Source organism: Bicyclus anynana, chromosome 6 (genome assembly GCF_947172395.1).
Source record: "Bicyclus anynana chromosome 6, ilBicAnyn1.1, whole genome shotgun sequence".
Classification (NCBI taxonomy): Eukaryota; Metazoa; Arthropoda; class Insecta; order Lepidoptera; family Nymphalidae; genus Bicyclus; species Bicyclus anynana.
This window is the reverse complement of record NC_069088.1, coordinates 13,619,976-13,633,775: the sequence shown is the minus strand read 5'-3', so window position 1 is coordinate 13,633,775 and position 13,800 is coordinate 13,619,976. Positions and strand designations below refer to the sequence as shown.

The window sequence follows — 13,800 nt, the reverse complement described above, 5'->3', positions numbered from 1 at the left end:
TAAAAGTTAATCAAACATGATAAATAAATATTTAGCAATAAATTAAAACCGTGTTACTATAGTCAAATTGAGTAGGTATTTTAAACTATGTAAACAAACAAAAACAGCTGACTCAGGGGTGCTCAACATTTTATCATTATTTACGAATATTATCATGAAATAAAACTTCCTGTGATAAACAAATATTTTTCAATTCTATATTCCTATATAATATATCCTGTTATTTATCAAACAGATAATGCTTCACTTATATTAAGGGTTCCGTAGGCAATAAAGAACTCTTATAGTTTTGTTTCTTTATTAGGTAGAAGCAAGCAAGCAAGCAAGAAATAAGGTTTCCTCGACATATTTAAACACATTAATCAAAACGGTTTTCTCGGAGGACGATAAGGTTGATTGATTCGTACGTTTCTTTTTTGGTGACGGAAACAATAGCAACGCGGAATAACTGCTCCGGCTAGTACCAGGCTCCGGTTCACTAATTTTCGTACTAAACTAAATAAAATTAATTAATTAAACTGATAAAAAACCCGACTGCATAAATGATAAAAAAACTGAAAAGAAAAAAAAAGCTCAGTCCAGAAGTGTAGAAAACAATTAGAAAACAGTCGGGACCTATTATATTGAATAGAATTATTTTCGTCTACATTTTTTATTAGGTCCCGACTTTAGTTTGATCAATTTTTATATCATTTATGCCGGGTTTTTATATTTGTTTAATTAATTAATTTATTTCACACTTTTTAGTTACGATAGATGGTGAATTTCGGATTTATTGGTTACGTTTGTTACAAAGTACGATAATGTATACCTAAGTCCAACCGAAATTAAGTAAATATTCAAAAAATCTACGCAACCCTCGGTGGCCGAATCCGACTCGCACTTGTCCGATTTTTATAATCAATATATTTCTTTTAGTCTATTTTAGGTGTTTTATAACTACACTTCATAAACCTCGCACCTTATAGTCGTCCGCCTCGCGTATTATGTATAGACTTAATTAATATTAGAATTAATAAATAACGTTTTCCTAATTGTAGTTTTTTTAACATGGCCATGATATACTATTTTGAAATTCTCACAAAAATCCCTTGAATTTGATTCGCATGTTGCAATATTCACAAAAAAAAAACTTCACCCCGATTCTATAGCGTCTCACAGTCGTCTTGTTGGTTTTTTTTTTCTAATTTCACCTATCTAAGAACACTTGGGTTATTAAAACAAATCTAACGTTATCTGAATTACGTAAATCCGTTCAACGGTTTGGAAGATATGAGGTAATAAAGAATATTACATACATACATACAAGATACGCGCGAAAAACATAACCCTTCTTGCAGTCGGGTAAAAACAGTAAACAAACAACAAATAAACTATAATTAACAATAACAACGAAACGAGAACAAAACGAAATAACAAAAATTACAAGGGATTTAGTTAACGAATCATTAACGAATACTGATATATAAGTAGGAGTATTAGTCATAGACAGCAAATAAAGTAGTGTTCTGTGCTGTGAAGTGTGAACTGTCAAATGTCAAATCTTCTTTCACTTATTAATACAAAATCAAAAAAATTATCATAGTATATGATAATTCTGCAATAAATGAAAGGTTACATTCACGTTAAAATAAAAGAAATCATCGTTTTAATTACAACTTCTTTCTTCTTTTGATATGAAAATACGACATTTATAAAATAATTAAAGTTATAATTTAATTTTATAAATGCACATTTAATACCCATAAAACTCAATATCTTTATTTTTCATAATGGTTTGTGACTCATGTCTGCTTGGGTTCTTTTTATGTCGTTTGTATTGTTTTTGTGCAAACTCTATATATTTAACATAGAGGAATTAGAAATGGAACTGGATCGCACCCAAATGCAGCAACAAAATTGTCTGTCGTTTTTTGAAGGGTACGAGGTAAACTCAGTCATCGATAATATTTAACAAAAATAAATAATAAAATATTTAACAAGAATAATATAATCTGTACACAGAATATTAAATTAATGGATCGATGTTTTGCTGTTTGTTCGTTCGTTAGAAGAATAGTATCTATTTTTCTTTTAGATATTGTTTTTATTACAAATTTATTATTTATTATAATTATGTTTTTGATGACCTCCGTGGCGCAGTGGCATGCGCGGTGGATTTACAAGAAGGAGGTCCTGGGTTGGATTCCCGACTGGGCTGATTGAGGTTTTCTTAATTGGACCAGGTCTGGCTGGTGGAAGGCTTCGGCCGTGGCTAGTTACCACCCTACCGGCAAAGACGTACCGCCAAGCGATTTAGCGTTCCGGTACGATGCCGTAACCGAAAGGGGTGTGGATTTTCATCCTCCTCCTTACAAGTTAGCCCGCTTCCATCTAAGACTACATCATCACTTAGCATCAGGTGAGATTGTAGTCAAGGGCTAACTTGTAAACAATAAAAAAAAAATCTTAGATTGCATCATCGCTTACCTTTAGGTGAAACTGAAATCGAACGTCACGTCATCTTTTAGTGAATTAGAAGTTGTTGACCATTTTTCATGCCATTGAACTACTTACTACACAAACCGGAATGATTAGGGAGTTTTTTCAGTCGACGAAAACGATTACAACAATGAAACATCGATACGATATAAGTATACACGCGTTAGATCGTTGATTGATTGACAGAGAGGTAACGTCTTGCGAGGCAGGTCCTTCTATAATTAGTCCAAGATAATTAATTAATTGTATGTAAATCCGGGCTCAAAAGGGCTAGAACGCAGAGCCGTAAAGCTTATTATTAAAAATAAAATGTATGTGAATCGAAACGAAAAGTGTCGCCTAAAAGAACCTTTTTGAGTAGTGATATTGTTGTGTAAAAAGCCTAAAGTTGTGGACTATAGTTTTTGATCGAGACTACCAGTTGACCACAGATAATTCTTTGACCACGCGCTCTACGCCCTCTATCTCGGAAACAGTTCATGGTATGAAAAAATGATTTAACGAAAAGTTTTAAAGAATTTTATTCTCTACAATATTAATATTTAATACAAATAGCGTAAAACCCATAGAAAACGAGATATTTGCAAAAAATGTAAAAAAAAAACAAAACGATTTTGTGACCTTGACCCCTGACTTTAAAACTTGCGACCATCCAATTATATTATGTGAATTTTGTGAACTGTTTTTGGGTTTTAAAATACAGGTTTTTATGCGTTATTATACTGGGTATTTCGAATTTTCGAGGTCAACCCCCTATAATGACTGGACTAGACGCCATATTTTCAAATTCTAAATCTACTTGAAATAAAAGATTTGTTTGAAATTTAGACTTACGCAAAGCCACAGAGCAAATTCTCTGACATTTTGTTCAGTTTCCTATTAAAAGTTTTATAAATGTTATGACGAAAACTCGGTTTTTAATGGTCCGAGGACGAAAACAATATACTCTGACTTTTACAGTAATAATTTTAGTCTTTGTATTTCATAAGTCTGTGGTACGTCAATGTCGAAGTCTAAAGTCGTTCACCGTTGACATTGACATTTGTCAATTTTTCATTGTTGTTGTGGTTTTTTTTTTACCAGGGTTTTACGGAGTTTAGAATTTGGATAAAATTCTAATTTTCTAAAACTAATTTGCAGTTTCACTAAAATTAACTTTAAAAACTATGTCGTGGAATATAATTTTAAACTCTAGCAAAACGAAAACTCCACTAGTTGGTAAGTCGCATAATTTTAATGCATTTCTGCATATTGAGCTGATAAAAAAGAAAAGTACTATCAATTTTATAACAGTTTCTTGTAAAACTGCAATAACATTAATATGAACATCGAACTCAAACACAATTAAAACGTTTTAGAATAACAATTGCTTTGAATATAACCTATAAAATCATATTTTAAAATACTTCCAGAGTTAGTTCGTAATGCAAGTAAAAAGACAGGAGGCAGTACAAGAAATACCAATTGTAAAGTGCGACCAAAGCATAGAGGATGGAAAGTGCAAGATGGTCATAATGTAACTGCTGGTCATATATTAGCGACACAACTTACTACAAGATTTATGCCTGGGCTGAATGTAAGTTGCATTTTATTATTTACTAGCAAACGCCTTGCAGTTTCACCCGCGCTGCTACTGTTTCCGTAGGAATAGGCGGATAAAATATAGCCTACGACACTCACAAATAACATGACTTTCTAGTTGTAAAATAATTTTCATAATGGATTCATTATATCCAGATATTGCCCTCTACAACTTGACAAACTATGTCTTTATAATATTAGGATAGATTTAGTTAACAAGATATGTTATTAGTAACAGTGGCATGCATTTCATAGAAAATAAAACACAGCACCTATGCATCAGTGCATAAAGTGTCATTCTGAACCTGTTTTGCAATAAGAATTTGGTACAGTTTGTATGTATGATGGCTGTACTAACTGCACCTAATCATTATCATTATGAACCCATATTCGGCTAACTGCTGAGCTCGAGTCTCCTCTCAGAATGAGAGGGGTTAGGCCGCGCTGGACCAATGCGGATTGGCAGACTTCACACAAGCCGAGAATTATGAAAATTCTCTAGTATGCATGTTTCGTCATGATGTTTTTCCTTCACTGTTTGAGATGTGATATTTAATTTCTTAAAATGAACACAACTGAAAAGTTGGAGGTGCCCCGAATCAGATTTGTACTCACACCCTCCAGAATCTGAGGCAGAGGTCATATCCACAGGGATATCAGTATCACGGCTATTATGATCAACTGTAATATGAATCTTTAATTTTATAACTTGACTCTTTTAAACCATGATGTGCTGCCACATATTTAATATGCCTTTTAAAATTTTAGTTAGTTCCCAGAGCAAGTTATTTGGAATACATCAAGTATGGCTTTAGTATATCTCAGTGTGTAATTTCAACTTTGTATGTTTTTGAGATATTCCTACATGGCTATGGTTGGGAAAATAAAAATATTTTATAAACTTGCACTCCTAAATAATTTATTTTGTCTAATCTGAATATTCAGTATGTTTAGTGTTTAAAATATACTTTTCTGTTTTTTTCAGGTGGGTTTTGGAAGGAATGGTACTCTGTTTGCGATTGAGGCCGGCAAGGTAGTAGTCACCTGTGAAAAATTTGACCCCAACTGGGAACACACATGGGTCAAAAGAATTTATGCGGGAAGGGAGGAGCAAACCATATTTAAAAAGTATTTCAATGTTATACCAGAACCACAGCATAATAGGTTTAAGTTGATTGATGAAGTTTAGTTGAATTTTTCTCATGTTTTATTTTGTAGATATTGTTTGATTGATTATAATTATTTTAGTGTGTCTTGAATTTTTATTTTTTTGTTAACACGAGATCTTTCTCTTATATGGATCTCTGCAATCTGTTATTCGATATTGAGCCGTTTGTTGTTGGTTAGAGCTTATGGGCCATCAGAAGGAGTAAGTCCATTAACAAATCTCCTATTATGCTGTATTCTAGCAATCTTTATTGGCTAGATTTCTCACAGTAGGTAGATAACGTTTCTCAGTTGATTTCATGTTTATTTTAATAAGTTGTTAATAAAGACCAAATCAGTGAATAGGCCAGGTGAACATAATACTTAACACCACCAAATTCTGAACTCTGGGCTCAGACATTTTAGTGGAAGAAAAAAAAGAAAGAAAGAAAATGTCTTTATTCCTAAGTTTTGTCACAGAGTAGGTATTCAATGATCTGACCAGGATTCGATCCCAAGGCCTTGTGATCTAAAGGCACACAGGCTAACGACGACCAACGAGGCAGAACCTGACATCTCAACATATGAAGTAAAAAATGCCACAGCACACTGAGAAGTTCATAGACAATACACAAAAACTATGTGAGGTTGTGTTTAGTAGCCAGGTGAAATATTTAGATTTTTTTTTTATTCTTTACAAGATAGCCCTTGACTACAGTCTCACTTGATGGTAAGTGATGATGCAATCTAAGATGGAAGCGGGCTAACTTGTTAGGAGTAGGATGAAAATCCACACCCTTTTCGGTTTCTACACGACATCGCACCGCAACGCTAAATCGCTTGGCGGTACGTCTTTGTCGGTAGGGTGGTAACTAGCCACGGCCGAAACCTCACACCAGCCAGACCTGGACCAATTAAGAAAATCTCAATCGGCCCAGCTGGGGATCGAACCCAGGACCTCCGTCTTGTAAATCCACCGCGCATACCACTGCGCCACGGACGCCGTCAGAAAGATAGAAGTAAGTAGGTACTGACTGTTATTTTCATTGTTACCGGAGATAATGTCGCTTCCCAACAGTGAAAGAATTTTTAAAATCAGTTCAGTAGCTTTGGACTGAGAGCCTATTTAATATAAACAATCAATCAATCAAATTACTGCTTATTTATTTCAATTTATACTACCTACATAGTTCTTGATAGAAAGTAAGTGTTTGTCTGGAAAATGGCAGTGTAGAAATTTTTAAAAGTTTTAAATAAAAAACAAACTTGATGAATAAACCCATGGTTGGCAAAATTCAAAATATTTAGAGACGTGCTGTAATATAGAAGTGGGTGCGAGAGGAATACCAATAATAGTAGATTGTTATACAAGGGGCTAAAAAGACCCATTATATACGAGGTATTTTTAGGCCGCCTAAATAAAAACCGAGTTTATAATGGGTTTAGCCCCACGTGTTACACTCTGCTTTTCACTACGATTGCGAGAAAATAAAATAGCTTTGTACAATATTCAATAATTTATTTTAGTTGAAAATTAAATGTACAAAGTGTACAATTTTGAATATTAAGGGTTTTACCCGGTAACATAATTTCCGACTACCTACTGTGAAGATGAATAATGAGTATGTGAGGTAAACGTGGGAAAAAAATAGTTTAAAAAACTCCTTTCGTAAGTGAATCCATTCGTTGTTGTTTTCTCCACGTATTAATTTTTTTTTTTAAATTCTCGTTTTTAAAATTTATTTTTTCACAAGAGAAAAAGGCATAGGTATTACACCGTAAAGGATGTCCAATATCTTCAAATCTCGCTCTATTCGCAACTCAATAAAAATTAAACAACAAAATAAACGCATTCCACAGACAAGAACGCTGCATTTCATTCCAATTTAAAGCTTTTTATTTACTTTTCCTTCGTTTTATAGTAGGCTAGTACTTGGCTAGTACTCGTAACAGACAGGAATTAAAAAAACAAAATTACTTTAGCCCTTAGAGGCTGAAATGCTCGTTTAGCCCCGCTGTGGAGTTTTTTTTTTTTTTTTTTTTTTTTTTTTTTTTTTTTTTTTTTTTTTTTTTTTTTTTTTTTTTTTTTTTTAGTGATAATATAACAGTGTTTTTGAGTAACAGTAGTGAAAAATCTTTAAATCTTGCTTAAAGACCTTGGCCTCTCTAGGACTTTTCTCTACTAGGCGTTGGACCCGGCACCTACCATCTACCACAGGGAGCTACAGTCCCCACACAGATAATGTCCTTACGAATCAAAATCACAAGAAGCTCCAAGCACGCCAAGGAACTCGAGAAACCGAAGCTCCTGGACATCTCCTTTAACAACGCTTACAGGTCCTCAGAAGGGAAGGAAGGTAACAGAGAACATTTGATGATCACAAACACTGCTGAGCTGCACCCTACAACATTAATTTGGTTTGTCCAGTTACCACCTGGCCAGGCCCCATGTCGTGCGGTAAAGCGTCAGCTGCCTCCACATGAGAAGATTTTCCTGACTTCTAAGGAAAATAAATTAATACCTAGTAGGTACCTTACTTGCACTGCCTCGTCGATTATGAATAGTCTTTGTCGGTTTAGTCCTGAGTTGGGCTTCTCTGAGCTTCTCTTTCTTCTAATAAACTTTCAATTAAAATCCTCGAAATTGCATTGCGCACTGGTCATTATTATCATTAACATCTGATATTAGTCGTTATTGAATTTAACATTATCACCCTAAACCTGCCAAACTGCATTGGAGCAGTGTGGTGGGTTTCTTCTTCTTTAAGGAGGAAGGCCAGGCCTATTGTTATGGCAGTGGGCCGTTAAAATAGGTCGATAATTATAACCTCCGTGGCGCAGTGGTATGCGCAGTGGACTTACAAGACGGAGGTCCTGGGTTCGATCCCCGGCTGGGCTGATTGAGGTTTTCTTAATTGGTCCAGGTCTGGCTGGTGGGAGGCTTCGGCCGTGGCTAGTTACCACCCTACCGACAAAGACGTACCGCCAAGCGATTTAGAGTTCCGGCACGATGTCTTGTAGAAACCGAAAGGGTCATCCTACTCCTAATAAGTTAGCTCGCTTCCATCTTAGATTGCTTCATCACTTAACATCAGGTGAGAATGTAGTCAAGGGCTAACTTGTACAGAATAAAAAAAAACCTTACTGGCAAATTACACGTAGCCAACAACGTTTATATATCTTGCAAAGCGACAATATTTCACAGCTTGCTACATACATTCGTAATATTGTAACTAGGTAGGTACTTATGAGTATGTAGGTCTCGTCGATGGCAACAGATGTTGCTACACGAGTATGAAACATAAAAAACCTGCAGGTAGGGAGAGGAGATTGGCGATTTTCCGGTCGCGAAATAACGTCCGGTATCCGGATGTAAACAGAACCGGATCAAGTATGTAAGTAGGTATGTGAATGTAGTTTATTAGTGTTATGCAATTTAAATTGATTGATTTGTAGGTGTATTTTTTGTTTTTTATTTGATGTCTCTGAAATAAAATCATTTTCGCTGGTATCTGAGTGCATGCTAAGGAATATATATTAATTTAACTTATAATATTAGGTAAGTAGGTACTTAAAATACTAATGTTTATTACTATTTCGTGGTCAAACTAACGCAGGGATTTCCTTGAAAGCCTTTATGTTGAAATAGGTCTTAATTTTGTAGGTACTTAATTGACGATAAAGTAAAGATACCATTTTTACAGTTATAAAATTTTGCAGTTCCTAAAAGAAATCCCTACCCTACCCCTACCCTACCGACCCGTTTAAAAGAAAATGTTTCGGGGCGATAAATCAATCTCATAAACATATTTTATTTTTAGAAATCAAACCAAAAAAATAATACCCAGCATAGCTCGGTAATCCAGGTATCTTACCTACGTAGATACTATTTAGGTGAATGGGTGAAGGTTTGTTTGTTTTTTTTTTTATTTTTCTTTACAAGTTAGCCCTTGACTACAATCTCACCTGATTGTACGTGATGATGGAATGCAAGGTCATGTCTAATTCTTATCATAGAATATAATAACAGGACGTAAGCTCTACAGGCATAATATTCATTAAAACAGCCCGCAGTTTGTAGGTCATCAGAAAGGCGATGTTGTTGCAACATCATGTCACTCAAGACTTTCATTAGAGAAACAGTACTCCATTCAGAATACTCTTTAATTGGACCATTGGTTGGGCTTAATAAAGGACTCTACGGTCCTCGGATTAAGGTTGCTTTTCGTCCTTGCGTTTTAATCACAATGTCCCCGTGCATGCTTTGCAAATGTCTAACATTGCCATGGGGAAGACACAGGGTGATGTATTGTATGGGTACGGATTACAGCCTTAGTTGGGTTTTCATTTCGACGAAATAGTTTTGTGTCTACTTGCATTTTGAATGTAACTGTTTTTAATCTGTAGATACGTGCTGCAGATTAAAAATACATAGTTATATTTTGTCTGCCAACGAAATAACTTGGTGGTACCCACCTAAGTAGGTAGGTATAACTAGGTACTCTGTGGTATCTACCTCAGTAGGTAGGTATTAACTAGGTACTTCTAGGCAAGCGCGTTTCATCTCAGACCCCATAGTTGCTTTTCACCATGCATGACTCTGCTCAAGCGCAAGCCATATTAACAACCCATATTCGGCTCACTAATGAGCACGACTCGTCTTTTTATTCTTTACAAGTTAGCCCTTGACTACAATCTCAAAAGCGAGCTAACTTGTTAGGAGGAGAATGAAAATCCACAGCTCTTTCGTTTTTTATACGACATCGTACCGGAACGCTAAATCGCTATCGGTAACTAGCCACGGCCGAAGCCTCCTACCAGCCAAGCCTGGACTAAATTAAGAAAACATTAATGACCCAGCCGGGGATTAAACCCAGCACCTCCGTCTTGTAAATCCACCGCGCATACCACTGCGCCACGGAGGCGAGAGGAGGAGAGAGTCCTCTCAGAATGAGAGGGGTTAGGTCTCAGTCCACCTTACTGGCCCAATGCAGATTGTCAGACTTCACACACGTAGAGAATTAAGAAAATTGTCAGGTAGGTATGCAGTTTTCCTAAGCCTTACTATGCCTCTTCAAATTCCAAAAATAAAATATAAAGTTCCAATATCTTTATGATTTGTTGAAAAAAGTCATTTTCGCTAAATAAGTGAAATGGCTGATTTAAAGCGATAAATTGTAAATTTATTTATGAGAAAGTTCTTACCATAAAAATTTACATACATCATAATTATCGCTCTATTTTAACAGCTTGGCCTCTTTATAGTAGAGATATAAAGAGTAAGATTTTCTACTTGCCAGTGGTAGCTATTTACGTTAAATGTTTTGACCTTTATACGGGTCAAATAGTCTCGGAAAGCTTAGAACAGAAAGTGGCAACATAAACAACAAGAGACGTAACCCAGCCGTTACAGCGCCGATGTTTATTGCAGCACCAGGTTGGGTGTCAAAACTTTGGACGTAAAAGTCGACGCTCGTAAAACACGATCGCAGGTGGATTAAAAAGGGACTGAATTTTGAGCCAGCGGCGGCAGGGTGAAGGAAAATGGAACGTAGTTGTAGTAATAAGCTAACAAACAGGTATTTTGGTTGTTTTTAATCCCCAACGCAAAAAGAGGGGTGTTATAAGTTTGACGTGTCTGTCTGTCTGTGGAATCATAGCTCCCGAACGGATGAAGCGATTTGAGTTTTTTTTTGTATTTAAGGTGACTTGGACATGTTTGATGAAAATCGGTTGAACCGTTTAAAAGTTGTGGGAGGTGAAAGAGGGGTAGAATAACTGAATGTCTTCAAATATACTCGAGTGGGATCTCAAATGAAAGAGAATACTGATGACTTGATCGAGAGTGTAATTAATAATTTCATGACATTCAGGGGTTTTTCAAATTTTTCAGTTTTGTTAAAATAATTGTACTCACAGTGCCAGATTAACTGATTTTCCCCTTTGGCTAATGGCTCCTTATATTGAAGCGAACAAGTAATTATTAAAAATGTACCTACTGTAGCTATAACATGTGTTGTTCCTCCTGCCTTTACCCCATACTAGGTGGGGTCGGCATACCATGATTTCATATGTTGTCCTAAAATTCGGCTATACTTTTACCTATGACCGCACGTATTCGGAAATAGCTAAACAGTTTTTCCCCCGATCGACCCTGGTGCCCTAAGTAATTGCTGCTTTGGTGGACAGTGGATGGTCTATGTGGATCACGAGGTCCTGGGTTTGACTCCTGGGCTGGTCTGAAATGTTGAGAGTTTCTTTCCTTTATACGATATTTGCTACGCCTTCAACAAATTTACGGAATTTCATGTAGGTAGGTGCCTACTTATTTCCATCGAAAATTAGTATTGATACAATGCTTAACTACGGTAGGTACTTCCGAAAGCTTTTATCATAAGTAGAAATTTCCCAAAATAGATTGATTATAATCTATCACGTGATAGATAAGACAAACATATTTCAAATCGTATCTATCACGCATAGCATCGTGTTTACAGCTGGATCGTATTTTTATTGAAAACCCATTAGGAAAGTATTGATTCAGTTCCGACGTCAGGTGATTTACATCGCAGCTTGGTAATTCGTTGCCTGATGGACGTCCAGTATAAATCAATGTTGGACCCCCGCTAACCGGACATTTATCTCGGCTCTACGATAAAAAACTTCGGTACGGAAGGGCTGAAATGTACGCCCGATCGCGGAAACTGGCGTGTTTATTTACTTTGTCACGTACATGGAAAACAAAAAGAAAACCGAGTATTTGAAATCGTACATGTCTTTTTTTATTATATGAATACATTATCAAACTTAAACTTCAGTAGGTATCTATACTAATATTATAAGGCTGAAGAGTTTGTTTGTTTGTTTGTTTGTTTGATTGAACGCGCTAATCTCAGGAACTACTGGTCCGATTTGAAAAATTCTTTCAGTGTTAGATAGCCCATTTCACGCGGGTGAAACCGCGCCGCGTCAGCTAGTATTCTATAAAAGTTTGATACTTTTTTAACTAACAAACAATTAGTTTGGCCTGGTACGCCTAAGGTCCGGTTTATATTTACAGACACAGTGCGTCACAGTCAAGTAGCGTGTCATACACCTACAGACCCCGTCTATTTACACTAGTTAGATACACTTGGAAGTTTTTTTTCTTGAAAGAAGTATCCCAGACGCGGCGCTAATGTGTTAATGGCGCCCATTGTCATTTGGTGATGACGGTCTTATTGTCATTTGTGTAAGGTGCTGTCAATTTTAGTTCAGGTTTCATGAAAAGGACTCTACAGACAAGAACCGCACATACAAAATATTCTTTCCGCGAATACCGACCGGGCGCGATCCGTGTCTGTAAACGTCTGTGCGGCCGCGTTACGATAGATATAAATACGTTAATAAACATTGAATAGAATAATTATTTTGTCTGTTACGGCACGTGTCTCGCACGCTAAATGTCTGTAGGTATAAACGGACCTACGTATGGTAGCACCGGAATCCAGGGCGTTTCATCTAACAGTGTTTCATCCAACTAATTGATCTTTGGTTTGTTAGTATGCATGACTATATTCTTACTGAACCGGTAAGAATTAGTAAAGAGAAAACAAATTGTGTGCGGAATAATATCGCGTGCGGAATATATATCAAAGCAGAGCGTAGGTATCTCGTAAGTTACGTAAAGGAAAAAGAATGCGACACCGTGTCACAGTAGATATATTACAAGCAGTAGTTGGACTTCATACTAAAGGTCGAAACGCGAGCTATACCTACGCAGCTCGTACGTGGGGTGATCGTGGGGTGAAGACCGTTGCGACTGTGCCGCGGTGACGAACGCAGTGTATTGGATTTTTTAATTATGACGACTAGGAAAAAAGTTATTATTTTTATAAAGTTTGATTAATATTTTGTATTCTAAAGGCATAATTTAATAAATATATATATAAATAAATGCTTAAATGATAAAATTGTGTAAATAGGTAAATGACGTAAACGTTAATATAATATTATTAAATAATTATTTATTAACTTCTTCATTTAGGTTGTTTTCTTTGATTATTATGTAATACATAGATTTAAATCTTATGATATGTATGTTTTGTATTCCTGTATTTTAAGGTAATAAAGAAGTTACGTAAAGAAGTTGTTTGAATTTAACAACATTATTGTGTTGCTCATACTTTAATGTATTTGAATAAAAAAAGTAAAGAGCCAGCTGATATCAATATACCTATCCAGATTTTTTTATTAAACTACTAGCGAACCCGGTCAATCTCAATTTGTTTTTTGTAGTTCCTTCCCTACATGCCAAGTCAGGGTCAATTTTTTATCGTCTATTCTATAGTGTGGGGGTATCGTTATCGGTATTTTTGTACATTACATAAGGGGTTAAAGTGCTAACATAATCTACGGAACCCTACACTGCGCGTGGCCCGACACGCACTTGACCGATTTTTTATTATTTGGTCACCTAGTGTGGTGGTAATAGATAGATGGCATCACCAAAATAAATATATGAAGGTCCTTCAAGATCATTGATTAGTATCAGCCTTATTTAAATCTACCAATCAAAAAACAACACGCATTTTATTGATCACTTCCTATTTT

The 13,800-nt window shown here is 35.8% G+C and overlaps 1 protein-coding gene across 1 annotated transcript; it reads left to right on the top strand.

The window, feature by feature from the left end:
- Positions 1 to 3,517: 3,517 nt before the first annotated feature.
- Positions 3,518 to 5,314, top strand: LOC112055670 (39S ribosomal protein L27, mitochondrial). The gene is made up of 3 exons (XM_024095863.2): positions 3,518 to 3,699; positions 3,894 to 4,057; positions 5,048 to 5,314. The coding sequence occupies exons 1-3, from the start codon at positions 3,648 to 3,650 to the stop codon at positions 5,249 to 5,251; spliced, it is 420 nt and encodes a 139-aa protein (XP_023951631.1). The 5' UTR covers positions 3,518 to 3,647; the 3' UTR covers positions 5,252 to 5,314.
- Positions 5,315 to 13,800: the final 8,486 nt, after the last annotated feature.

Coding starts and splice junctions, on each gene's coding strand:
- LOC112055670 (XM_024095863.2), top strand. CDS start 3,648: ATGTCGTGGAATATAATTTTAAACTCTAGCAAAACGAAAACTCCACTA. Junction 3,700..3,893: donor AACGAAAACTCCACTAGTTG/GTAAGTCGCATA, acceptor AAATACTTCCAG/AGTTAGTTCGTAATGCAAGT. Junction 4,058..5,047: donor GATTTATGCCTGGGCTGAAT/GTAAGTTGCATT, acceptor TGTTTTTTTCAG/GTGGGTTTTGGAAGGAATGG.